We start from the raw sequence: 24449 nt of genomic DNA on the forward strand, positions 1-24449 counted from the left end.
ATAACTAAATCAATCAAATTATTTGACCCAAATCGAAAATTGAAGTCCTAACCCCAGAATAGGTTGGAAGCGAGACCGACCCGTCGTCATCTTCAACGTCAACTGGCGCGAGCGAGGACTCATTCTCACACAATAAGCGTGACTGGATTGCGATTAGTCACGCCAGTGCACGCGCTTTTGGAACGACCGACCGGAGAAAACGATGACGGACATTACCAAGAATCTTCCCATGCCTTGCTCATTTATCGTTCTCTCCGTCAAAACAGAGCTGAAATTTTGTATGCGGTCTTCCTGCATTCTCTCGGGCATGAGCTTTTCGAATTCTCTTGATTCAGGATTCCTCTGTCCAGAATGCGGAGGCAGCTGATCATTTTCGCAGGCGTTCTATGGGTTTTGGTCGTTCAAGGGCAGTCAAGAGCTTTTATGATCAGAACGTTCTTAAAATTCACTGATGCCTCGGGCGATAGCGGCCATAACGAGTCACAGGTGCTCTTGATTCGCGTAATATATTGGAGAGGTTTTAGTTCTTTTGTGGATCGATCTTACTAATGCGAGTTATTTTTTTTTTTAATTTTTTGTTGGTTTGTTTCTCTAGATTTCTCCTTCGCCGAGTCCCGCTTATAGCGTTGGTTTGAATTCTGGAGGACAAGACAAAGGGAATGGAGGAGTGGGACGTTTTGAAACCAGCCTGACTGATAAGAGATGTGATCAGATGTCACCGTCTAAGGGGTGCCAGGTGTTGAAGAACGTGACGGCATGCTGGCAAAATGACACAAGAAGTGGTAATTGGAACAATCTGCGGCTCTTCATATTCTTATGAGTTTGTTGTGTTAATTCTAATATTCGAAGGACAGGAGATGTCCTAGGTGTACTTCTGTTTGATTGCTAGTGAGGTTTAAGTGGTGGTGAGCTTCGTCAGTTATTTGACCAAGTTATTTAGCTCTCAATGTTTAGGTTCATCACTATGGTTTAGGTATCAACTTCTCATCATGGTTTACCAATTCAAGACTTAGTGAATTAGCATTAAATTTATTGTAAAACTGAAAGATGAAATGGAGTTACTAAAGCTGGAACAGGTTTAACTGAAAAATTTTGTTTTTGTTGACAATTATGGAAGTCCCAAATAAAGAGTTTTTCTGGATATTGATATTACAAAGATAACTATGATATTAGTAGAAAAAAAAAAGTAACAATTATTTAGGCATTCTCGTACAGTTGAAATAATCCATTGTTTTCCTAATATTTTGATGAATTTCGATGTGTTTTGGCATACTTCATTGGAAATGTTGGAACTTTGATTTTGTTGGTATTTTTTTGTGTCTGTTTCTTAAGAATGCACTTCTTTTGTCTGCATCATGAAAACAATCAGAATTTTTGTCTGGAATGCTCCAAACTTCTAATTTTCGACAATATTGCTTGCTCTAGATATTCTTAGTATATTAAGCATCTTAGTCTTCTGATTCAACGTACCCAAAATACAAAAAAAGAAGAAGAAAATCTCTAACACTTTCTTCCCAAGTCCAAGCTACCTAAGGTTTGTTTGCAGATTTCTGCTTATTAATCCTACCTGTCTAAGGTTGAAGATTTTCTTAGTCCATATAGGGATGTGGTTTTGTAAATACCTTAAACTGCCTTTTTGTTTGACTTTAGTCTCATCCTTTTGGCACTTTAAGAAATGCCATATGTAAAGCATTCTTGCAGTACAGCTTCTACCTCTAGTTGTTGTACTTGCCATTCTGCGCTCCTTCGGTGAGACATTTTGTGTTGTTAGGCTCATTTTCTAAGAGCTAAGTTTTTGAGATTGGGAGAATTGCTCAATTGATATGGTTCTAGAGCTTTGATTTTGATAGGTTTTGGGCTCAGGTCTTGTTACTTATTAGCATTCTTCTTCCCTTTTGTTCCTTTCCTCTGTTATTCACTTATTTGTCCTGTATGTGTCTCTTTATTGCTTCCGTGCTTGAGATCTTTAACTACTTCACTTTGATCTGCCTCGCATTTGTGATGGTTTGCACATGAAGCAAGGTATGAGGGCTTTCTGGACACCTCTAACCACTTAACCTTCTAGGATAATGGTCACATCTCACCTGGCTAACTAAAATTTTTCTCATTTTGAGTGCATTAGCTTTCTCTAGGTGTCAGGTTGGGCCTCTTACCAAACTCTTTCCTTCTAAAATTTAGGCCTGGAGAAAAGTGTACAACATTCCTTCGAATCCTTTCTGTAAAAACTAATCTGTTTGAGTGGCATGTATTATTTGTCATGTGTTATCAGATTAATTATAACCATCTTAGGTAGGTCTCTTTTTATTTGTTATTTAATCATTGGTTGTTCTTAGTGGACATACCACACATTTCGTTTAATGCTTCTCTTTTTTCTTTCTTCTGGCAATGATTATGTGGGTTTAAAATTTCAAAGCACATTAAGACGACTAGACCTTGACCCAGATTTGGAGTATTGATTCCAATAGAAGTAGTTATGCTTCAGATGAACCTTCAAAACCACATCCCTGATATATGCGATTACTAGGTTCAGTTGATTCTGGTAGACGTTAGCTATGCTTGATTTTGTAGATCATTTCATGACCCTGATATATCTCTAATACCCCAGTTGATATTTACTCGACCCTTTGTCAGATGGATGTCTAAAGGGAGAAAATTTATGATGACATAATAGACAACTGTTAATTTTTGATATATACCTCCGCTTGTTCTGCTGCTTTACCTCTCCGTGTCTTCTTACTATTCTTTTGATTGATTACGCATTATCCTGTTAAGGCAATAAATATTGCTTAATGCCTTGTCTGCCAGGACTGATGTTTGAAATAAGCCTTCCTAGCAGTTACTTCTTTACAACAGAGAAAGCCTCAATTTGCCTGTTTCATTGTAGGCCCGCAAGGATCATTTATTATTATTGTCTGGAATGATGAGGACAACTCACTGAACGTGAGTTTGACATTCTTGCCCTCAAACGTTACTCTTGAGCCGATAGAAATAGCCAAGCACCGAGGCGAGCAGGTGACGGCCAGAGTCTCTCATTTGGGTGACTTAAATTAAATTGAACTAATAAAGCATAATATTCTAGCATACTTCATAATATTGAGGGTGAACATAGTGTTCTATATAGTGAAACTCGATTCTAAGGATTTTGTTTCCGTGTTCTAGGTTCAGACTTCTGCTTCTCATAGATGGGTTTGACCTGTTCTGTTACAGGTCAATATCTCAGAAAACATTGGAGGAAATGACTCGGTAATGCTAAAAGCTGAAAATGGGAGTTGTAAAATCAACTTTGGAATATCTCCTGCTCCGGACAGCCAGGTCGGGCCCGGCTATGCGACCCCGTTGCATGGTGCATACCTATTCGTATTGATAACTTTGACCCTTGTTGGGGCATGGGCCAGCTTCAAGTTGAAAAATGGTGGACGGCATGTTGATGGAGTCCGGTACCAGGAACTCGAAATGGGGCAGCATCCGGAATTCCCTCCAGCAGCCAATGTCCATGCAGCAGAAGGTTGGGAACAGGGTTGGAGCGATGACTGGGACGAGGAGACGGCAGTGAGGTCACCCCCGGCAAAAGCGCTTTAAGTAATGGTCAGGCAAATGGCCATGCTTCCAGATCTTCCGGCAGAGATGAGTGGAAAAATGATTGGAATGACTGAATGAGTAGAATAGCTTTTCATGGAATCTGATCTATTGCTCTAAAAAAATAAAACAGGAAGCAAAATGAGGCAGGGAAAGGAAATATAGATTGCATAGCAGGTGGAAGACAAACGTCAGCTGGCTCTCTTTTGACATTTGTGCTTGCTGAAAGCAGCATGTTCAGACTGGATTAGTTGAAGTAATTCTGTTCCTTTGAAAACAAGTTTTTCTCTTTTGAGATATAAGCTGCACACAGTTTTCTGTTGGTGTACCTCAAGAAGTTTGGCAACGTGTCTCATAACAGTGTAAGCCACTATAGTTTCTTATTATTAGACCAATATATTCATCTTAAAATTACTTGTGTTATTATCATGTGTAGGGATATAAATGGGTTCCATTGAGTTTCAATGAACCCCATTTAAAGTGAAAATCAATATAAAAATGAGGTATAGGTACTAACCCATTTAAAAATTTATTAAAATAAGTATACAAATAGAATTAATTGAAACTTAATTTACATCCCTATTTGTACATTCATTATAAGCTTTATGACAATACAAAATTAAATATCGTCAAACAAAAGAATTGAACTATTATAGTTAACCACTGAAAACAGTTTTAGATAACACATGCAGAAAGAAATCCGAATTACATCAAGCCTATCATTGCATGTTCTTATTTGTGGTATGACAACAAAAAATATTATTTTTTCCTTTATACCCACGATTATGCATGTTTTTTTATGCTTAGTTTGTCAAAAAAAAAAAAAAAAAAAACTTGTTGACTTATTGGTTACTATATCTAGAATTTGTAACTGAAACACAAACGAAAAATATTATTGACTTTTTATTTAATATATATTGAAATAGAACTAAAATAAATTATTCGAACAGTACGGTAGAATTTCCAGAATTTCAGTTAATCTCGTTAGCGGACAAAATCGGACGGGGGCAGTTTGGGTAATTTCTATAGTTAGATGGATGCTTCCGTATTTTAAGTATATGACAGGTGGTTAGTGCAATTTACCGGAAAATGGCATAAAACCCTATGAAGGAACTTCTGTATCACAGGGTGATGCGCAGAACCGAGATCGGAAGATAGAGAAAGCGGATACAAATGGCGATTCCGAGCGAAAGCAATATTAGCGGAAGAAATCAACTCATCATTTCAGCTCTCTGCAGGCGCCTCCGCTTGGAACCTGTAAGCTGTATATACTCTCAATAGTTTGAACTTATTCGAAGAAATCATTCTGTGTGGAGTAAAATCCCTCCGTTAAGTGAAAGTGGTGCTTAATTTAGTTCTTCAGTGTAACTTTTACCTTATTACTTGCATTCCTGGACAAAACGTATGTAATTGCTTGTTTTTGTATGGGCAAAGTGGGATAGATGGACAGATTTCAGGTTTTGATGCTTTTGAAGCTTATCTGAATATCATGGCGACGTAAGATCCAATTGGGCATTACTGTTCAATGAATAATATGGAGAAATGCTAAATATTTGAGTTACAAATGAATTTTAGAAGCTGAATTAGCCCTTTCGCTCATATTTCAACTGAAGATGTATTGCGAGTGTGGTTTCCGAACTCTCTATATCGTTTCTGCAGAACAAATTCCAAGGCCACCTTTTGCAAAAGGATATTAAGAGCTTGTGTTCAAACATTTTGACTTCTTCAGGAAGTTGGGCCACCCTTGAAAGCAACAGTGAGGTAAGATTAAGTTGTTTTTGTCAACGGCAATATCTTCACACCAGCGTCAATGAGGCATGTCTTAGTATATGTTATCTCTTAAAGAATGTTAAATACTCTATGGACCCATCACAGAAGCTACTGCACTAGTTGTAAAAAGCAGCTTATGAATTTTAACAAAAGTATTCAGTTATAGGAAAATGAATAAGGGTTCCTTCTGTTGAAGCCTGATGTTGAAACCCTTTGTCTTAGGTGACTAAGTGGATGGAGTTCATAGAGAATCTTCCTGCAGATTCTGAGTCTTGCTTAAGGGCTCTCAATGAGTTAAATGGACACTTGGCGTCAAAGTCTGTTCTTGTTGGGGAAGGTTTGTCACCATCTGAAGCTGATATAATTGTCTTCTCAGCACTATATTCCTCTGTGGTATGCACGGACCACCCTCTCACTGCAAATTGTTTTGGTGTTGCACCAAGTTATTATAGTTTGTTGTGTTTGTGCTTCTCGTGTCTTGTTGGAAATCTTTGGGTAAAAAAGTTAGGTGGCTAAGTGAATGTTGTATTACAACCAACCTGGAGTTTCTCCAGATTTCCTTAAAAATTTTGCATGGTTATATGTTGTTTGTGTTCTTCTGGTCTATTTGTTGTTTGGGGGGGGAGATGAAGTCTTCCTATGATTTGTCATTTAGAATGTAAAGGGCCGTTCACTTGTGGCAAACAAGGCCTATTTTTTGGAAAAAAATTCATAGAAAATGGTATGTTTGAAAATCATTCTAAAACGAGAAAATTTTCCAAATAAAAAACAAAAAATTCAATTTCCAGTTTTGCAAATTTATATTAATGGTTAAAAAAATCTTTAGGATGCTTTCAACTGTTTTCTTCAAATATGGGGGAGTTTTCCCTTGTTTTTGAAATAGAAAACATGAAATTCTATCTCAACTAAAATCAATGTTATATTTACATCAATATCAGTATAAGTAGTAAAAATATGAATTTTTAAAATTTACTAATAATAGTATTGTAATATAGAAATATAAAAAATAATCAATAGAAACATTGGTTAATGATAAATAATTTATTCTACTAAAATAATATAATTTCAAATATTAGTATTATAAATAGTAAAATACTAATAAAAAACTAAAATTGACTAATAAGAAATACTCAAAATATTAATAACAACATCAATGTTATACAGTTTCTAAATTTAAAAACGAATGAAATTGTAATTAATATGATTAATGATTATCACCAATATTTTAATTTTAATAATATCACTATAATCAATGTTTTGGCGATATTAATTTTATAATATTATCCATCTAACTTATTCATTCATAATTTTAATATAATAATATTGCTAATTGTTTTGTTATCATTAAGAGTACAATAGTAGCAAAATCATAAATATTGTACTGATAGTATTAATTTTAAAATAATAATAATTATTATTTTAATACTATTAATAACAATACATTGCATACATAATGGTTGAAAACGTTTTTTTATAACTATTTGGAACACATTTTTCTGTTCCAAGATAAGAAAAAGGCTTTCCATATTTGACAAAAGAACATATTTTCCAAATTTTCTGTGGGGAAAACTAAAGATGAAGTAGAAAATTGGAGATGGAAAATCAGAAAAAGATTTCTATAAGTAAACAGCCCGTAAACTTTTCAAGGTTGCAGGACATCATGTAAATACGGTAAGATTTATTTAAATTATTTTCTTATTAAGGTTGAAGGTGAACCTTGGTGCAATGGTGAGGTTGTTCCATTGTGACCTGGAGGTCTCAGTTTCAAGTCAGGAAACAACCTCTTTGCTAAGTAAGGGTAAGGTTGCATACAATTGATTATTTGACCTTCCGTACAGCCTGCAATGCAGGAGCCTCGTACATTGGGTTCGCCTTTTTATTTTCTTGTTAAGGTTAAAATTTTTATTATGATGCCTTTGCAAAGTATTTTACATTCTTACTTTTGGGTGTCTGTGTTCTTCCAGAAAGGTCTTTCAGATTCAGATAAGAGGAGCTTGCCACATTTGTTCAGGTGGATAGATTACATCCAGGTATGGGTTCATTATGCTTAACTCTTTTATTTTTAAATTAATTGTTAGTGGCACTGTGGCAGTTTTCTGTTGAGATTGTTGTCATCAGAGATGAACACTCTCAATAACTAGTGGAAGTTGACTGCAAAAATTGTTTTCAATGTGCGTAGCAATGATATGGTTGAGGACAGGTTGTTGAGTAGACTGCAATCTTCTTAGACATGACACTCTTATTTAAACCTTTGGCATGTTATGGTAACGGTACCCAAATGAACCCTTATAGTAAATATTTAGAGCAACAATCTTATTTGAATATTTCCCAAGCTTGTCAACTTTATCTTATCTAAGTATTAACTGTTGCTTTTATCTTTTAGATAAGAATATTAACATCCTTTATCACTAACCTATAATAATAACCAGCATTGACATAAAGAATGTTTAGTTCTGTTAAGCCTCTAGTTTCTAAGATTGTCTTTGTGCTCTCCAAAGAAATTTCCGTTTTTCTGATTCTCCACCTATGTAATATCTGAAACAATGGTTTTTTCCTTCTCCAATTTGTTTTTATTTAACAAGTAGTACTACTCCCTCTTTGGTCATAATGTTTACAGTCTTCGAAACTTTTCAACATTGAAACATGAAACTATATTCTGAATATTTTCATTGGCCAGCCTGGAGTTCAGTTTATATTTAGCAAATAATTGATCTATGATAGTATGATGCAAGCTCATGTTTCCAACACTTCCCTCCTAGGAAAAGTTCCTGGATTTGGCCTTGTCTGACATATGTATTATGTTAGGTTGGAACTATTCTATTATGTTTTCAAATTGCAACTAACATATTCAGTCATGCAATTAGTCTTGTTATTGTTGTTGTTGTTATTATTATTATTATCATTTATTTAATTTTATTCTTTAAGGATGAGGCTCTGATTGTTTCCATATTTGGTCTAAACTTTATGATCAATTTTTTTTTTCTTTTTCATATTATTAGTCCATTTCTTTGCGATTGTAAAACCCATTTAAAGTTAAAAGGGTAGTTTTATCAGATGGTTATAACACTATCTTTATGGTATGGTTCAGAATGTTGGGCAATTAAATGCTAATATGAGCAAAATATGAATTAAGTTGAGATGAGGATGTTGTGGGGGATGTGCAACCATGCAAGAAGGACCAAATAGGAAATGAGATCGTACATAATAAGGTTGGAGTGACACCTACTAAAGATAATATGAGGAAATCATGATCAAGATGGCTAGGCCATATGAGAAGACCACTGTTAGAAGTTCACTCATGAGGTGAATAGATGAAATGGAGGAAATTTGTAACTAGAGAGGGAGGAGGGCAGGCAGGCTTAGTGGGAAACCCTCAGACATAATAGCCTTATAGAGGGTATTATCATGGATAGAGGTAGAATCCATGTAATTGACCCCACTTAGTGGGATTGTTGTATTATTACTCCATTTTCCCCTTTGTCTTATTGGGATTTGTGTACCTGGATGTGACAATTGTGTACTTGGTTGAACGTGATATTAATGTGTCTTGGTCCTTGGATATTTGGGAAGCTACAAAGAGAGTAGTGAAAATATGCCGGAATTTCTCTTTCGAGGGGCACGGGTAATTCAAATTTGGTCATGCAGATTAAAGACCAACAATTTGCTCTGCCTGTTTTGTCATGTTTTTACTTATTTGTTTTGTTGTCAGTAGAAAGATGCATTAAATTTCTGGGAACCTATGCGTATCCTACATTTTCTTTATTATGTACTTGCTTCACCTTAAGGCTGCAGGTTTTAACAATTGATATTGAACATAGTTTCTTAAATTTTTAGGCTAAGTTATGAGGAATTGTTGAGGCAGATGATTCTTGAATGAATGGACTTGGGTGAATTAAGTACTTACGCTCATAATGTGGACGGTGTTCCTGAGTTCCACCAGAATACTTCTCTTATTAGACTGACAAGTCCTTAGCTTCAAAGTTGCTAAAGTTGATATTATTTGTGTTCCAAAAAATTGTCTGCTTTCATTGAAAGAGGCTTTATTATTAAATATCTTGCAATCCTATGTGCAGAATAAGGAGGACTTTGGGAAATCATTTGAACAGATTTTGGTGGAGAAGGACAAATTTGAGCCTCCAGTGAGTAATCTTTACAAATTTGAGCGTCTGCTTTGTTTTCAAGTCCGATTTGTTTCTTTGGCAATTTTTGTAACTGCCTTTTCTAATTGAAGCAATGAAGTGAGAAGGTTGATGTGAAGTGAAAGTGGGGGGTGAATATGGTCTAGTGATTGTCACGTGGAGTGGTCAAATGTTGGCTTGCTTTGTAGAGCAATCAGAAAATTGGACCATTCTGATTGCAAATCTCTGCTAATGTAGAACAATTGCAAGATATGACGTCAATTTTTTGTATTTTTCCTTGCCTCAAATGAACTCACAGAAACTTTTGATTTGAAATTATTAATTTTGGTTTGCTTTGTTTTTTCTCCCCCCAGAAGTTGTCAGTATTCAACCACACATACAACATTTACATATCTTTAGTATGATTTTACACAGGCTTCTAAAATCATTGAGAAGGTTGAAGGTGATTCAAATGCCAAGACTGTGCAAGGCTCAAAAGATGCAAATGCTGTAGAAAAAGTTTCTGCTTCAAGCAAGATTGCTGATGTGGTATTGCTCGTTACGAACTTGTACTGCATCTGTTTTCAATTAAATTATTGACATGTACCTCTATCTCCCCCTTCCCATAGTTTCTGGTAAAAACCTTCCCCTTTTTCTTCTTTCTTTTTGTTTGTTTGTTAGTTATTTTTTTCTGGGTGTGTGGGGTGGGGGGGAAGTGTGCAGCAGCTCTAAATTCCAATATTTTACTTGAAAGTTTCAAATCCCCATTTATTGGAGGCAGTAGGCTTTCATGGTAACTTTAGTATGCTAATTGCTATTGAGCGGAACATCTTCCAAGCCTAGCCTACGACACTTTCCTCAAGAATACACTAAAAATCCTGCTTGCATCCCTGAAAAAATGAAAAATTAACAGTGCTGCTTGCCAAAAATAATATGTATCCTGGTTCTTGATAGGTTAACCCAACAAATACCCCAGAAGAAATAAATATTAATTTCAAATATATTGACCTTACTGGAGCATCTAGTATTCTCTGTGTTCCTTTTACCTGCTTTATGCAGAGGTATGACCAATTGCTTTATGCAGCCTGCTGGTGTAGGCAATAATTTCTTTCCCTATTGTTCTTTTCTATGTTTAAATTATTTTGTCATATGAATCGTGAACTTCTAACACTTAATATTTAATGAGCAAATAGCAATTATACTTGAGAGTTCTCCTATAATGCCATCTGTAGGGAGCTTTTAGCATGTGAGTGAGATTAGATTCCATGAATCAATTAAAATAAATATTTTGGTTACATTTGTGCCTTGGTGTATGCTATTTGGAGATGACACTGTCTGGTGGATGAGATAAAAGAAGGTGTGGATACTAAGACAAAGACATGGAGGAACACTTTGTAATCTAGAGGTTTTAACTTAAGTAGATTGAAACCGAATACATGGAATGTAAGTTCAATAAAAATACAAGCATGAATAATGTTATGATAACTCTTGAAGATAAAGTCATTCCAAGAAAAGATACAATTTAGATAATTTGGATCAATCATCTAAAAAGATTGAGACATTAATATAGATAGTACCTATAAGATTAAGGTAATGTGGTTAAAATCAAAAAGTGCACCCTACACCCTACATTTATATGGTAGTAATATTCTATTAAAACTAAAACCAAAACAAAAACCAAAACTTAATAAGATGGCTATAAGACTAGCTTTGTATGACACAATATTGGAAAAGACCAACATGTGCAAAATATGAGCGTAATAGAGATGAGGATGTTACAATGGATGTGTGGTCATACAAGACAATATAAAATTAGAAATGTAGTTTTTGTACTAAGGTTGGAATAGCTCTTATTGAATGAAGGTAAGATGCAGAAAAGTTGATTAAGATTGGTCATGTGAGAAGAAAACCCAATAGATTCTTGTGAAGAGTGTTGATGGAATAAAACAAGTCTTTACCATAAGACGTGGAGGTTGGAGACCCTTAGGTATTTTACGAGTTATAAGGGCTTTATAGAAGATAAAACCATGAACAGACATGATTGGTGAGCTAGAATTCATTTTGCTGACCCCACATAATGGGATTAAGGCTTGATATATTAATTGTTGTTTGTAATACTTGGCTTCTAGTACGGTGGCCCACATTTGTAGCCCAAGCTATGTTCCTTGAAGTTCAATTTACTATAGTCTTATTGGTGCTTGTGGCTTGGTCTTCAAAAACTTCTAGGGAAAGGTCAAAGGTGATAGTCAATCTACAACAGAGAAGAAAAAATTGCCTGAAAAAGTAGCAGATGAGAAAGATCAAGATATTAGTGTTAGCTTGCTGAAAATACAGGTTGGCTTCATTCGCAAAGCATGGAAACATCCATCAGCTGACAGGTATAGGAATTGATTTATTCGTTTCTGTCTTTCATTTTATGAGCTTTTCATTTTCTTTTGTGTTTCTTCCTGTCTTTGTTTATCCCTTCCCACCCCCAAACAGACATTGGTTCAAGGTGTCCAGCTATGAGAATCTGGCTGTTGGATGAGTTATCTGTTGTTCAACATGGTTGCTTTGACCAAGTTCATCTTATTCTTTTTTTTTTTTTCCTTGAACTTAATGGTCAGTCTGCTGGTCGAGGAGATAGATATTGGAGATGCTAAATTGCGTCAGGTGGTCAGTGGTCTGGCAAAGTATTGCAGTCCAGATGAGTTGATGGTCTGAAACTTGATTGATCTAGTGAAACTTAACTTTTTCTATCTCTATCTTTTTTGGGTTGAATTTCATCGTTACTTTTGTAAGTTGCCAAGTTGTAGTCTTATTTGCTGATTTAGTATGGTTCCTTTTATTTTTTGTTTGTTTATACTGTGCAGAACTGCCGTGTGGTTCTAATCACTAATGTGAAACCTGGAAAGCTAAGAGACGTGATGTCAGAAGGATTGGTACTTTACTTTTTCATTTTGGATTTTTCAATCAGCTTATCTAGTATTGTTATGTTTCAACTGTATAATTTAAAAAATGATGCTATAGTTCATAGATGCTATGTGGTTTTGCTAGCTTTAATGGCTGAAAATTTCCTCTCAAATTAGACTTCCACACAGTTGTCTTGGCCAATCTTATTACTCTAGCGAGAGACTGGATAAAGATGAACTGATCTTAAGAATACCAATTAGGTCAAGTACATAATCTCCTATCTCCATTCTCTTTCCTTTTCATTAAGTTTGGTACTCAGCTGCGAGGAGTTCACTTCAACTGATATTATCTCTCAAGCATAAATTCTCTGCTTGACAAAACCCATGTATGTTTAATGCTTGATATCCTAACCACCAATTCTCATGATTCTCACCTTGTATGTGCCTGCTACATGTGAATGCTTTTGCTTAAAAATATCTGCATTATTGATAGCATCGGATATAGTGATTATTGAAATATGTCTTACCTTTTAATGTATTGTTTTTGTTTGCTCTTTGGTTTTTACACCTGCTACAATTTAGTCATGCATATTATCTAACACTCAGATTATAATTTCCTTAGGTTTTCTATCTTTGATGGGTGGTATGTTAGTTGAACACCTCGTGTTTTTTCTCGGGGGTGTTAAATGTTGTCTACTTTTTGTACTGATTAGATGTGATGCTTTAATGCCAACTGTCCTAGCAAAGTATCAAAATGATTATTCTATTGGCAAGGTACTTTTATCTAATCCCCTGGTGGTTTGCAAGGAATAAGTTCTGCCTTAGTTGTGAACTAGTATTTGGACTGGATCATGGGTAAACGGTTATTACGGATGACCTATTGAAGCTGCTTCTGTGTTCATTGCACAATGTGGAAGGTTGATTGTAACCTTAAAAGAGCATTGAACCTCATATATCCAAATACTGATAAACCCTGCATAAGTGAATTTCTTGCTATGAGCTATAGATACATCTGTTATTCAACTTATGCACATGTTCTGGCAAAGGCCTAGTAATGCACTTCTATTGTCCTATGCACATACTGCTATCCTAAATGTTCCAATGCTCAAGCTTGAGATGCCTGGAAATTTTTTTCACCTTCTATAACATTTTAACTTTAATAAATGGTTACTTGCATCTTTTATTTCCAAACTTTATCTACCTATAACGGAACCTGTATGTCTTTCCCTTTTCTGAGCCAATTAGTTATTTCGTTGAAGGACTTCTCATGCCAAATAGTGTACTGAAGTAAACTTTTTTATTTATAATCTCTATGGAGGGTTGAATTCTGGTTGTGTTGTTTTGTTTTTCTTCAGGTGTTATGTGCTTCTAATGACAATCATACTGTTGTGGAGCCTCTGATTGCCCCAGAAGGTTCCAAAATTGGTGAATGTGTTTCATTTACTGGGTATGTACTAGAAGTTAAACCTACAAAGAGCCTACACGCTTTTGCTGGCTAGCTTTCTAAAATCCATCATCATATTTTGCTTGATGCATGCTTTTTCAAGGAAGTAAAACCGTAGCTTGAAAAGCTTTACTCCAAAGAGCAATTAGCAAACAAATATTTAGCTTCTCTCTTTTTTTGTGAACCATTAGTTAAAAAAGTAAACTTATGGTTATGTGTTAAAATTTGACCACAAAAGCATCGTTTTGTGAAGTTTTCTAGGTCAGGGTAGGATTACTTCATCAAGTTTGTTAGTTCAAAGTGGACAAGTGAAAAATGGCCATGCATGAGGACTTTCTGTTAATCTACCTAATTATATATGTGGTTTCACCATTATGGTATTGGTTGATTCTGCTATTTTGTGGCAGTAGTTAATTGGCATTGGACATGTCCAATCCTCATTTTAATTAATTGGTCTGCATGAAGCAAAAAATGTGCACTAGTGGGGAAAATTAAACTTGGATGACACTTGAGGGAACATTGATTGAAGTTGCCCTGTCCCAAAGGCCAAGGACCACTGAAGATGAATGCCACTTGATATTAGCAATATTTTCTATGCGTAAATATATATTCCTGGAATTTCTGTATTATATATTTTTCTTCTTGTGGATGATTAATATTTTAGTGCTTGGAAATTTGGTTATTATTAATGTTCTCTGTCTGCCCAGGCATGAGGGAAAGCCAGAAGAAGTTTTGAACCCAAAAAAGAAACAGTTAGAGAAGATTACTCCGGTATGTTCTAACTTATTTCTGAGTTGTGGTATATTTTCATCGATTATCAGCAGGCATTTTAATTCCACTGCTAGTACCTCAATGCTTTTAGCTGCTGTAATATTTCATTAACATAATGATATGGCTTGAGATCTTGAGGTGCACTAATAATATTGAGTTGCTTTTATCTTTGCTAAAGACTGACTGCTAATTAAATGTTTTGGTTGGGAGTAAGTCACCTTATAATTGGTCTGTGGGACATATAAGAGGTTACTTGAGGTCAAAGTTCAAACTCAGACATGAACAGTCAGGCCTAATTTTATCTGCCATGGTTGTGGCACGCAATTGTGCTTTATTGCCTGATTTCTGTTTTGTATACTTCCACCCCGAATACTTTAATGCTTTTAGCTGTTGAATAATCCATTGACATAGTGGCAAGGCTTGAGATCTTGAGGCGCAACTAATAACGAGTTACATTTCTCTCTGCCGAAGATTGACTGCTAATTGAATGTTTAATCAGGGCTAGGTCATCTTGTAGTTGGTCTGTGGGCCGCATAAGAGGTTACTTAAAAGAGTTTGAATTCTGATAACAGTCGAGTCCAATTTCATCAACCATGGCTGTGGCGCAGAGTTGTGCTTTTTGCCTGATTCCCATGTTTGTTTACTTTTGTCTCAATTTCCTTGAATAAGCAAGAGTTTTTCATGACTGGGCAGCATCTTTTCACTGATGAGAAGGGCGTGGCGACATTCAAAGGAATTCCATTCATGACATCTGCTGGGCCATGCTCATCTTCCATTCCCAAAGCAAGCATCAAATAGAGAAGCTGGTTGGATTACACACAAACACTTGAGCGGCCAATTCATTTTCCCTTCAAACCGATTTCCTTGCTGTTCCTGAAGTACGGTTGCAGTTCATGTCTCATTTTCGAGGTCTCGACCTTGGAGAATGCCTCATTGAAAGAAAAGGATATCCATCTTAGCTTTTCCTTTTGTTAGAGATAGATAAACTTTATGTTACCTGATGAAGAGATTGTACACGAGAAACTCTTCCACTTTTTAGACCCAAACTTGTTCGTCTGGTTTAAGGTAATACGGGTTTTGGGTGCTCACAATCAATAATTCTAAGGAGGCCAAGCATGCACGAGCATGGTTGGATAATGCTTGTTGGGTCTGGGGTCTCTTTCTCCTCTTATTCAATTCACTCAATCATTGATATGTGTTTTTCTGTTTTGCTTTCAATTGACAGTCATATGTCACGTCAGTTTCTTTATCAGCTGTGTGTTATGGTGTTGTTCCAGGTGGTATATTGGTCCAAAAGGTAAAATCGCTCACTCTGGGCGCCCATTCTTGCTGGTATATTGATACATTAAAGGATGAGCCAGCAGAGGTGTGAGTTTTCATCCTTTCCCGTGCAATTATTGACCATTGTATTTGTCTCTCCACTACGACTAGCTACAGATAGAGTTTAAAAAAAGAAAAAATATATAATAACTTAGTAAATTTTAAGTGTTTAAAATAAATTTTAATTGTGAATAATAATTTTTAATATTTAGATTCATTATGCCGTTATTAAGTAAATTAAACTGATTACACTTTAAAGTGAAGTTTGGTCAATTACACTGATAAAGTCCACTTTTTGAAAATTATATTAGTTTTTTCTATTTTTGTCAAAAAAAAAAAAAAAGTTCCTACCCTATGATTATGCATAGCCTTAGTTAAGCTAAAATTGAAATACTAGGTCAAACACTCTTTTAATTTGGAAAAGATCTAAATAAAATGTTTGATTGAAATGCATAATGATTGGGCCAAAAGTGGAGACAAAATAAACAATTTGGATAGGAAATTCTATGGGTATTTGTGAATACAGATACCGTAAATAATGTAAAAAGTGTGATATATATTATATAATATAAAAACTACATTGTACATATAAAATGTGTATTATACATAAATTCTTACACATCTTGTGTCATACATCACACCTTTAGCATTAATGTTAAAGACTAACAACTATATTTACAATTGCTAACAGCCGATCAAGGTGAGAACTTTTTTTATTTTTATCTATTAAACATTAAAATCATAGCAAAAAAAAACATTATATTATAAATATCCTGAGATATATTTAACTAAAAAAGAATAGGTTAATGCTACGATAGAAACTGGAATCCGTGGAAGGAGGACAAAGTGAACATTCTTATTTTTCATATAAGTAAAAATGCATGTACAAAATTATATTTTTCTTTGGAAAAAAAAACCTCATCCATGAACTCCAGAGCAGTAAAGACATGGAGGAAATTTGTAACATAAAGGTAGAGGAGGAACAACAAAAAGAAATTTGAAAAAATAGTATCTTTTCTTTTAAAAGCAGTTGTAAGATTGCACCTCCCTCAACATTTCAAACAAAATGGAAACAAAGAAAGAACTAGTATCATTCCCTTGCACAACCCTTTTCATGCTTATGGAGGCGTTGAGCTTCAACTAGGAAAGTAGAGATGCATACAGTAGCATCATTAGCCAACCACATTGATGTTGTATCCTTCGTGTTCCCAAGCATTATGCATGAATTTACATCTCTCTACTCAGTGTTTTCCTTCACATAATTAATCATTTCTATAAGCATTTCGTAGTGAGTTTTCTAGTACTTATTACAAGGCTGAATGACCTTGCTAGATTACCGTTAATAATTCAGCACAAGCAGCACCAGGAACCCTCAAAAATAGTTACCACAGATCTCTGGCTTTTGTCTTATAAGGGTTACTCAAATTCAAAATGTCTAATTGCTAGCGACACAAATGCGTAATCTTCTTGTGAAATGACTAGGAGTAGTTAAAAGTCTTACCATTAATGTGTGATCCAATTTGTGCATATCCGTTTGCTGGTGCAGCAGTTCATTGGTTGTTAATTGGGCTTGGGGAATGATCAAAAGAACAGGTTGGAGACCACTGTAAGTGATCTCTTTTATTAACCAATCTACTGATCACTGAAGAAATACAAGTCACCTATAAAGAATCCAAGTTCATTTACGTATACCAAACCAATGACCAGTTCCCAGTTTGTTTTGAGCAATATTTTGGTTTTCTCATCATTATGTTTGTGTTCATGTAATTTGACCTTCTCCTAGCTTCCATCGGAAGGTTTATCCCTCTCACTTTTTTTCCCAGGGTTCAAAAGCGAATTTGATAATTACAGGTTCCTGTATGAGGGATGACAAGTTATGACCTACTGAAGAAAGTTAAGGCAATATATTCTCAAGAATTATGTCTCAGTTTTCCCATGAACTATGGTTTTTATGGTTTTCTTGTGCTACAATATCTTCGATAAGGTCATTATATCCATGTTTATTTCTTATTTACCCCTTCACACTTCTGAACATGATGTACAAATGCACTCAACGAATCAAACACCACTCAAATAAAAAACGGAAATCCTCAAGTACTAGTAACTACTGAAAAATGGAAACACAAATCCATCACTGAACCAAATGCTCATAAGATGAATATGCTAAATCTGAAAATCTAGACAAACATGAAGATCCACAAATTCATTTGCAAATTGCATGGAAGAGCATCAATTACTGTATGTACAAAAGCTTCCTAGAACTAAACTCTATCTCACTCGATCAAGCAGCCACTAAAACAGAAATTCTATTTTCATAATGCTAAACCTAGAAACTTTTTAGCATTGTCAATTATGAGAGCAAATAGTAAAAGATTCCCCGCCCCATTAAATTTTGGCCACTTTTTAATTCTTTTTTTCTTCTCATTGTCTAATATACCAGATGGGCAATAGAAAAATACAACTACACATCGCAAATGCAAGTTAAAGAGAGCTGCTTTGATTGTCCATACATGAGTTCAACAAATTCAGAAGATTGAGCATAATCATGAGGATCAGGAGAAATGCCTGTGATGGTGATGGTGGTGTCTATGCTCATCCCATCCAAAACACTGCATAAATGGGTAACAAGTCACAAACATGCACTTTCTTATCCCTCTTACTATGAAGGAGACCAGGTGACAAGGGCAGCAGCAGCAGGCCGGGAAGGGATCCTCATATGGACTAATCGTTTCGTGCCCATGGTGATGGTGGTGGTCGTGGTGATTATGATGGCCCATTTTCTTCCTTATCCTGATCACTCAAAAATAACAAATGCCCATAAATGCCAAAACCAGTATAACCCATATGGATGAACTAATTTTCATTAGGAAAATCTGATGACTCAGTTTCTTCCTTATCACGATCACTCAAAAATAACAGATGCCCCTAAATCAAATGCCAAAAGCATGATAACCCATATGGAGAAACTAATTTTTATTAACAAAATCAGATGGCCAATGTTTCCTTAATCTGATCAGGCAGCGATAACAAATACCCACAAATCAAATTCCAAAACCAGTATAACCCCCATGGATGAATTAATTTTCATTACCGTAATCTGATGACCCATGTTCTTAATTAATCTGATCATGCAAAAATAAGGGATACCCATAACTCACATGCCAAAACCAGGATCACCCCTATAGCTAAACTAATTTTCATTAACAAAATCTGGCGATCCATGCTCTTCGTTAATCTGATCATCCAAAAATAACAGATACCCATAAACAAATGCCAAAACCAGGATAAAATGACTGATGATGTCAATGTCAGATCAAGAATATGGAAATTTTCTCAAGAACCTTACCTTACCTGGTGTCCCTTTCAATCGAAGCTCTGTCTCTTTATTGCGGAAAAATCTGCAGCCTTATCTTTCTAAAATGCAATCTTAAGATCAAAGGCTTCGAATTATGCAGTGTAGCCGGAAGAACAGAACAGAGAATCTGGAACAACGTCAAAGAAGACGATAGTTCTGTGAGAATCGCGTGTTGCAATCATGGACGCTCCTCCATCGGATCTAAAACGTCAATGGAAACGCCCGAGATCGTTGCAACGGTCGTCTCCTGAAGAGCTTTCTAATGTCTAGAACCTTCTAAAGTAAGGCATGAAAGTAAATATTTCAAAAATAATGCTCCTTTTCCTATTATAATAACTATATATATAGTTTCTATTTTATATATTTATTTTCATAAGATATAAGTAACAATTCTTTAATTTTTCAAGTGTATTTTTTTATTTTTAGGTTATATTATTACAAGAATATGAATAAAAGACTAATTTTTCCTTGACTTGTATTTATCTAATAAATCTATTTTAATACTGACACTAAATAGAGACCCTTACAATAATAATTACATAAAAAGGGTCAATTAGGCCCATTGTTGTGACATGACCCATTAAAACAACTTGAACGAATTTTCCCCACTGGTGTCATGGTCTTAGGACCTGTTTGCCAAGCCAACACGATTTAACATTAGTAACATGACATGGGCTGCAAAGTATGATTTAAAATTTATATATAAATTATTATATATTAATCTATATCCCATCCATTATCATCATCATCATCATCATATTATTAAACGAAGAATAAATCAACAGTGCCAGAAGAAGAAGGGACGCTCAAGAAGCCAGCGTCAAGCAGCGGATAGAATTAGAAGGCCACAAACAGAGCACCGTCTCTCTCTCTCTCTCTCTCCCTCTCTCTCTCTCGTAAGAATGGCCGCCGTTTTAGAATCTCCACCAGCATTTTCAAACCCTCTTTTCTTCTCCAATTCTCACAACCCCAAACTATCATCAGTTCAGAGATTGCCTCGGAAGCCCAGAGATGGTCTCGCCCGTTGCTCGCCCGGCTACTGTCGGTGTTCTTCTCCTGCGGAGCCCGGCAGCCCGCTACCGCCGCCGGTGGTTTACCCAGAAACCCCTAGTCCCACTTCGGAAATTGGCCCAGTAAGAGAACGAGCGGCCACCAAGGACCGCCGCAAAGTGGTGAAGCTCGCCTGGGAGAAGCTGGTTCGCTGGTCCCGCTCCTGGCGCTCCAAGGCCAAGACCGATGTCGTCGACCGCACCAACAAGGTTTTCTCTGCTCTACCCTGCTGCTTTCCACGTCTCTATAGTAGTCATGCGTGTTCAACTCGTGTATCGGAGGAGCATGTAATTGTTGTTCAATTGAATAAATAATCTAGAAATGTAATGTGAAAAGACTGCATCTACAATCCCAATCCAGTGCATGATATTATATAACTTGTAAGAGTAAGGTAATACTGAGCATGTATGTGGCTATATATAGCCCAGCAAGAGTGCAGTTGTGGACTTCCATGTTGATTAAGTGGTTGGTTTCTACATTCAGCATTCCGTTTCTGCTTGCTTTTAGTTTGAAAGTATGGCAAGCAACAACCGCATCCATGATCAAACAAAAAAGGAAAACTGTGTCTTTAGAGTGAGTTGGGTTCGTGGAATGGCAACTCTGTAGATCTTGTAATTCAATAGATTCATTGTGGGTCGAGGTAATCTGATTCTTTGCAGTTACTCTCATTCATTGTGAGCCATCATCGATTAGCAAATTGAACCAACCACTTCCATAAATAACATGCCTTCACACACACATGCTGTAGGTGGTGGTACTTGGAGGCGGGTCTTTTGGAACAGCAATGGCTGCGCATGTTGCAGACAGAAAGGCTCAACTAGAAGTTAACATACTTGTACGGGATCCTCAAGTTTGTCGATCAATTAATGAGAGGAACTGCAATTTGTGAGTTTCCAGTCCATAAGTTGCTACAGCTAACATAGCAATGTTTTCCAAAAATTTGCTTCTTTCTTTTTGATTCTCATTTGTAAATTTATATTTTTGTACTGCTTTTCTTTTTTCTTCTTCTTAATTTACGATGCTTTACTTCCAGCAAATATTTTCCAGAACATAGGCTACCAGACAATGTCATTGCAACAACTGATGCAAAAGCTGCTTTGCACAATGCGGACTTTTGTCTTCATGCTGTACCTGTGCAGGTCTCTTAGTTCGCATTTTGCTAATGAACTTTACTTTTTCAACTGATTATGGGAATGATCTCAGAACCTTTTGCTCTTATGTATAAATTGATTATAGCCTGACATATAGTTTGACTGCAGGACATATAGCCTGTGTCCCTAGTATGACTCTGAATGAAAACAATGGCAACTGTCTTAATACCATTTATCTCATTGCAGTTCAGCTCATCATATCTTGAGGGAATCGCTGATTATGTTGATCCAGGCTTACCATTCATCTCCTTAAGTAAAGGGTTGGAACTCAATACTTTGAGGACGATGTCTCAAATAATCCCTCAAGCACTGATGAACCCTCGCCAACCTTTTATTGTACTGTCGGGGCCTTCGTTTGCAGTGGAATTGATGAACAAATTGCCAACAGGTTGCTCAGATTTGTTTCGAGTAAACTGGACCTTTTGAAATGTATATTTTCATCTCAGTGATCTCACCCATGGTTTTTAAGTGACTAAAATCACGTTTTATGCTTGCCGTGTGTCTTGAAGCAATGGTGGTGGCATCAAAAGACAAAAAATTAGCAAATGCAGCCCAGCAGCTCCTAGCCTCTAGAAATCTGAGAATCAACACATCAAGGTTAGGGATTCCCTCAGAGTTCTGTAAATCAACACCAAGGGATTCTTAACATACTTGATTTTAAAGTTGCGCCGTTTTCTCTCTCTAGGCCAGACCCATCGGGTGCCTCAGTTCTGGTCGGTAGTTTATCAGAGAGAAACACCAGCATTTTATTTGAGATCGCTCAGCTTGTAACTTCTGATGTTACAGTGATGTTACAGGGGTTGAAATTACAGGTGCACTAAAGAATGTACTTGCAATAGCGGCAGGTATTGTGGAAGGAATGAATCTTGGCAATAATTCTATGGCAGCTCTTGTTGCACAAGGTTGTTCTGAGATTCGGTGGTTAGCAACAAAGGTATTCTATAGATACCTGATGCTTGAATGTGATCCTTGGTTTAAGTGGACCTATTTAATTCCAAATTTCCAGTTTACTGTTCTCTAGTTAGCTTTAAAAATGGATTGGAATTATCAGTAGCCACATGGCAGAAGGTGAAGAGATTATTTCTGGGTATCACAGATATGACGGAATGGCTTAACCTTCTGATTTCGTGCAGTGTTTTCCATAGAAACTACTCCATGCTAGTGGTTTGTGCCAAAAAGTTTCACAAGTTAATACCATCTTGAACTGGTAATTATAGATCATGACCTTAGGTTCAGGAGTCAATAGTGGTCAGTTGATCTGATTTACATGTTCTGGCTTGGTACTTGTTTTATTATGTCTTGTTGCACTTGATACAATCATGTTTTGCTCCTCTTTCAATCAAGATGGGTGCAAAGTCAACAACGATAACCGGTTTATCAGGAACAGGGGACATAATGCTTACATGTTTTGTGAACCTGTCAAGAAACCGAACGGTTGGAGTTCGTCTTGGATTAGGGGAAGATCTCGATGATATATTAAGTTCCATGAATCAGGTTCTTGAGAAAACCTTCCTTCCTAGTTAAATGCTTTCCATTTCTTGTGGGTATTTATTGTCAATGTCCTGTAGGTGGCTGAAGGTGTATCAACAGCAGGAGCAGTTATTGCTTTGGCGCAAAAATACAATGTAAAAATGCCAGTTTTGACCGCTGTTGCTCGGATTATAGACAATGAATTGACCCCCAAAAAAGCCGTTCTTGAATTGATGAACCTTCCTCAGGTCATTTTATATATTTGATGAAATTCATACCTATCTTCTCAGATTTGGGTCCTAAGTGTTCCATACGGAAAAACATGTTGACAAGTATGACAACTATAATATTTCCCAGCATAATCACAGTAAGGGGCGAATAACCCCTGAATTTGTGGCTGGAACTTATTTCTGGTCATAGTTGCTTGATTTTTGGTTTAACGCCTTGCTAGATGACATTAAGTTTCATTTTGTTAACTAGGTTAAAATACTTCATATTGATTTGTAGGTGGAAGAAGTTTGAAAGTTAGAGATCAAGAAAGCCAATTACACGTGAAGTGAAATGCTGTAAGCAGATGTGTTAACCTGCATCACTAGATTCACATAGATGTCAGCTCATAGTTCAAATAATTCTTTCTTCTTTTTTTTTGCTTTACTAATTCATGTACATTTTTATCCTCCTAAATTTACTTAAGAGAGCAACACTGTAATGAGATTTTGTAATGTGATCAGTACAGTGAAGCTGAATGAATCAGTTGATATCCTAAACAAGAGGAATCAATGTTTTGGTGTAATGCCTTCAATCATTTTTGTGGTACGATTGCTGATCACATGGCTTATGGTTTACAGCAATGCTCCAGATAGCTTGCATTTGCTGATGAACAGGTTTGTCTGTGGCAATTTCTTTTTCACTTTTCTTTCATAACAACCATAGGTTTTCTTGGTGGAAAAATATTCTGCTTGTTTCTACCCTGATCTGGACCAGCCACCAACTTCATTTTGTTAAGAGTTTCATGGCAAGCGTTACAACTTGCCTTAGTGCTTGGTGGCATTTATCTGGGTCTTGGAGGAGATCGGGCATCTTTTTAGAAAATTGGGTAACTAGCTTGAAGGTGCCATGAGTCAACTATATCAGAACTCAGACACTGGGATGATTAATGCACCTAAAGCCTAAAGGTTCTTAAGATGCATTGGCAAGTAGGCTGTCCTGTAATAGATACAATTAACAGTGGATGAACTAGCACGTGCAAATGCATAGTGATAAAAACCTTCTCCATTGCAATCTCAGATACTTGCTCTTATGCAACAAGAAGCAGAACTTCAGCTACAAATAACTGAATCTGGATACTGTGGTAATAAGAATAATCATGCAAAGGAGATGAACAGAGTATGAAGAGTTACCTCAGTGGATGGAAGCGTCCAGAGTTCAATTCTTTTATCTTCTTCACTCAGTTATAACATATAACAGCATGTTGAATTCTTATTTACATCTTGATCTCATCATCAGCAAACATCAAGAAATATAGTGTACTGC

General features: G+C 36.1%; 2 protein-coding genes and 1 long non-coding RNA gene across 8 annotated transcripts; 2 read left to right on the plus strand and 1 right to left on the minus strand.

The window, feature by feature from the left end:
• Positions 1-249: 249 nt before the first annotated feature.
• LOC127798804 (uncharacterized) lies at positions 250-15774 on the plus strand. 5 transcript variants are annotated; one of them, XM_052332423.1, is made up of 16 exons: positions 250-486; positions 596-782; positions 2885-3012; positions 3160-3938; positions 4704-4833; positions 5236-5337; positions 5569-5739; positions 7311-7376; positions 9420-9485; positions 9885-10013; positions 11691-11842; positions 12071-12161; positions 12317-12385; positions 13711-13802; positions 14507-14570; positions 15264-15774. In XM_052332423.1, exons 5-16 carry the CDS (start codon positions 4750-4752, stop codon positions 15366-15368), a joined length of 1191 nt encoding a protein of 396 aa, XP_052188383.1. In that variant the 5' UTR covers positions 250-486; positions 596-782; positions 2885-3012; positions 3160-3938; positions 4704-4749; the 3' UTR covers positions 15369-15774. The 5 variants fall into 5 exon arrangements, with proteins under 5 accessions (XP_052188383.1, XP_052188375.1, XP_052188399.1 ...); XM_052332415.1 differs by having other exon boundaries at positions 3208-3938; XM_052332447.1 differs by having other exon boundaries at positions 253-486; positions 3208-3938; positions 9900-10013.
• A 2607-nt stretch (positions 15775-18381) lies between these two features.
• On the minus strand, positions 18382-19385 carry LOC127798830 (uncharacterized). The gene is made up of 2 exons (XR_008022499.1): positions 19237-19385; positions 18382-18680 (listed from the first exon to the last, which is right to left on the minus strand). It is a non-coding gene; the product is annotated as an uncharacterized LOC127798830 (long non-coding RNA).
• LOC127798793 (glycerol-3-phosphate dehydrogenase [NAD(+)] 2, chloroplastic) lies at positions 19383-24351 on the plus strand. 2 transcript variants are annotated; one of them, XR_008022494.1, is made up of 12 exons: positions 19383-19526; positions 20031-20504; positions 21044-21180; positions 21329-21434; positions 21633-21834; positions 21956-22043; positions 22233-22380; positions 22791-22940; positions 23015-23164; positions 23424-23482; positions 23648-23800; positions 24204-24351. XR_008022494.1 is itself a non-coding variant. In XM_052332399.1 (10 exons), the coding sequence occupies exons 2-10, from the start codon at positions 20148-20150 to the stop codon at positions 23436-23438; spliced, it is 1353 nt and encodes a 450-aa protein (XP_052188359.1). In that variant the 5' UTR covers positions 19383-19526; positions 20031-20147; the 3' UTR covers positions 23439-24343. The 2 variants fall into 2 exon arrangements, 1 of the variants encoding a protein (XP_052188359.1); XM_052332399.1 differs by having other exon boundaries at positions 23424-24343.
• The last annotated feature ends 98 nt before the right edge of the window (positions 24352-24449 follow it).

This window comes from Diospyros lotus, chromosome 1 (assembly GCF_014633365.1).
Source record: "Diospyros lotus cultivar Yz01 chromosome 1, ASM1463336v1, whole genome shotgun sequence".
Taxonomy (NCBI): Eukaryota; Viridiplantae; Streptophyta; class Magnoliopsida; order Ericales; family Ebenaceae; genus Diospyros; species Diospyros lotus.

Excerpts from the sequence above, each read along its gene's own strand:
- LOC127798804 (XM_052332423.1), top strand. The coding sequence starts at position 4,750 with ATGGCGATTCCGAGCGAAAGCAATATTAGCGGAAGAAATCAACTCATC. Across the intron at positions 4,834-5,235 it reads GGCGCCTCCGCTTGGAACCT|AACAAATTCCAAGGCCACCT; the intron begins GTAAGCTGTATA and ends TCGTTTCTGCAG. Across the intron at positions 14,571-15,263 it reads AGTTAGAGAAGATTACTCCG|CATCTTTTCACTGATGAGAA; the intron begins GTATGTTCTAAC and ends ATGACTGGGCAG.
- LOC127798793 (XM_052332399.1), top strand. The coding sequence starts at position 20,148 with ATGGCCGCCGTTTTAGAATCTCCACCAGCATTTTCAAACCCTCTTTTC. Across the intron at positions 22,044-22,232 it reads CTGAGAATCAACACATCAAG|TGATGTTACAGGGGTTGAAA; the intron begins GTTAGGGATTCC and ends CTGATGTTACAG. Across the intron at positions 22,381-22,790 it reads TTCGGTGGTTAGCAACAAAG|ATGGGTGCAAAGTCAACAAC; the intron begins GTATTCTATAGA and ends CTTTCAATCAAG.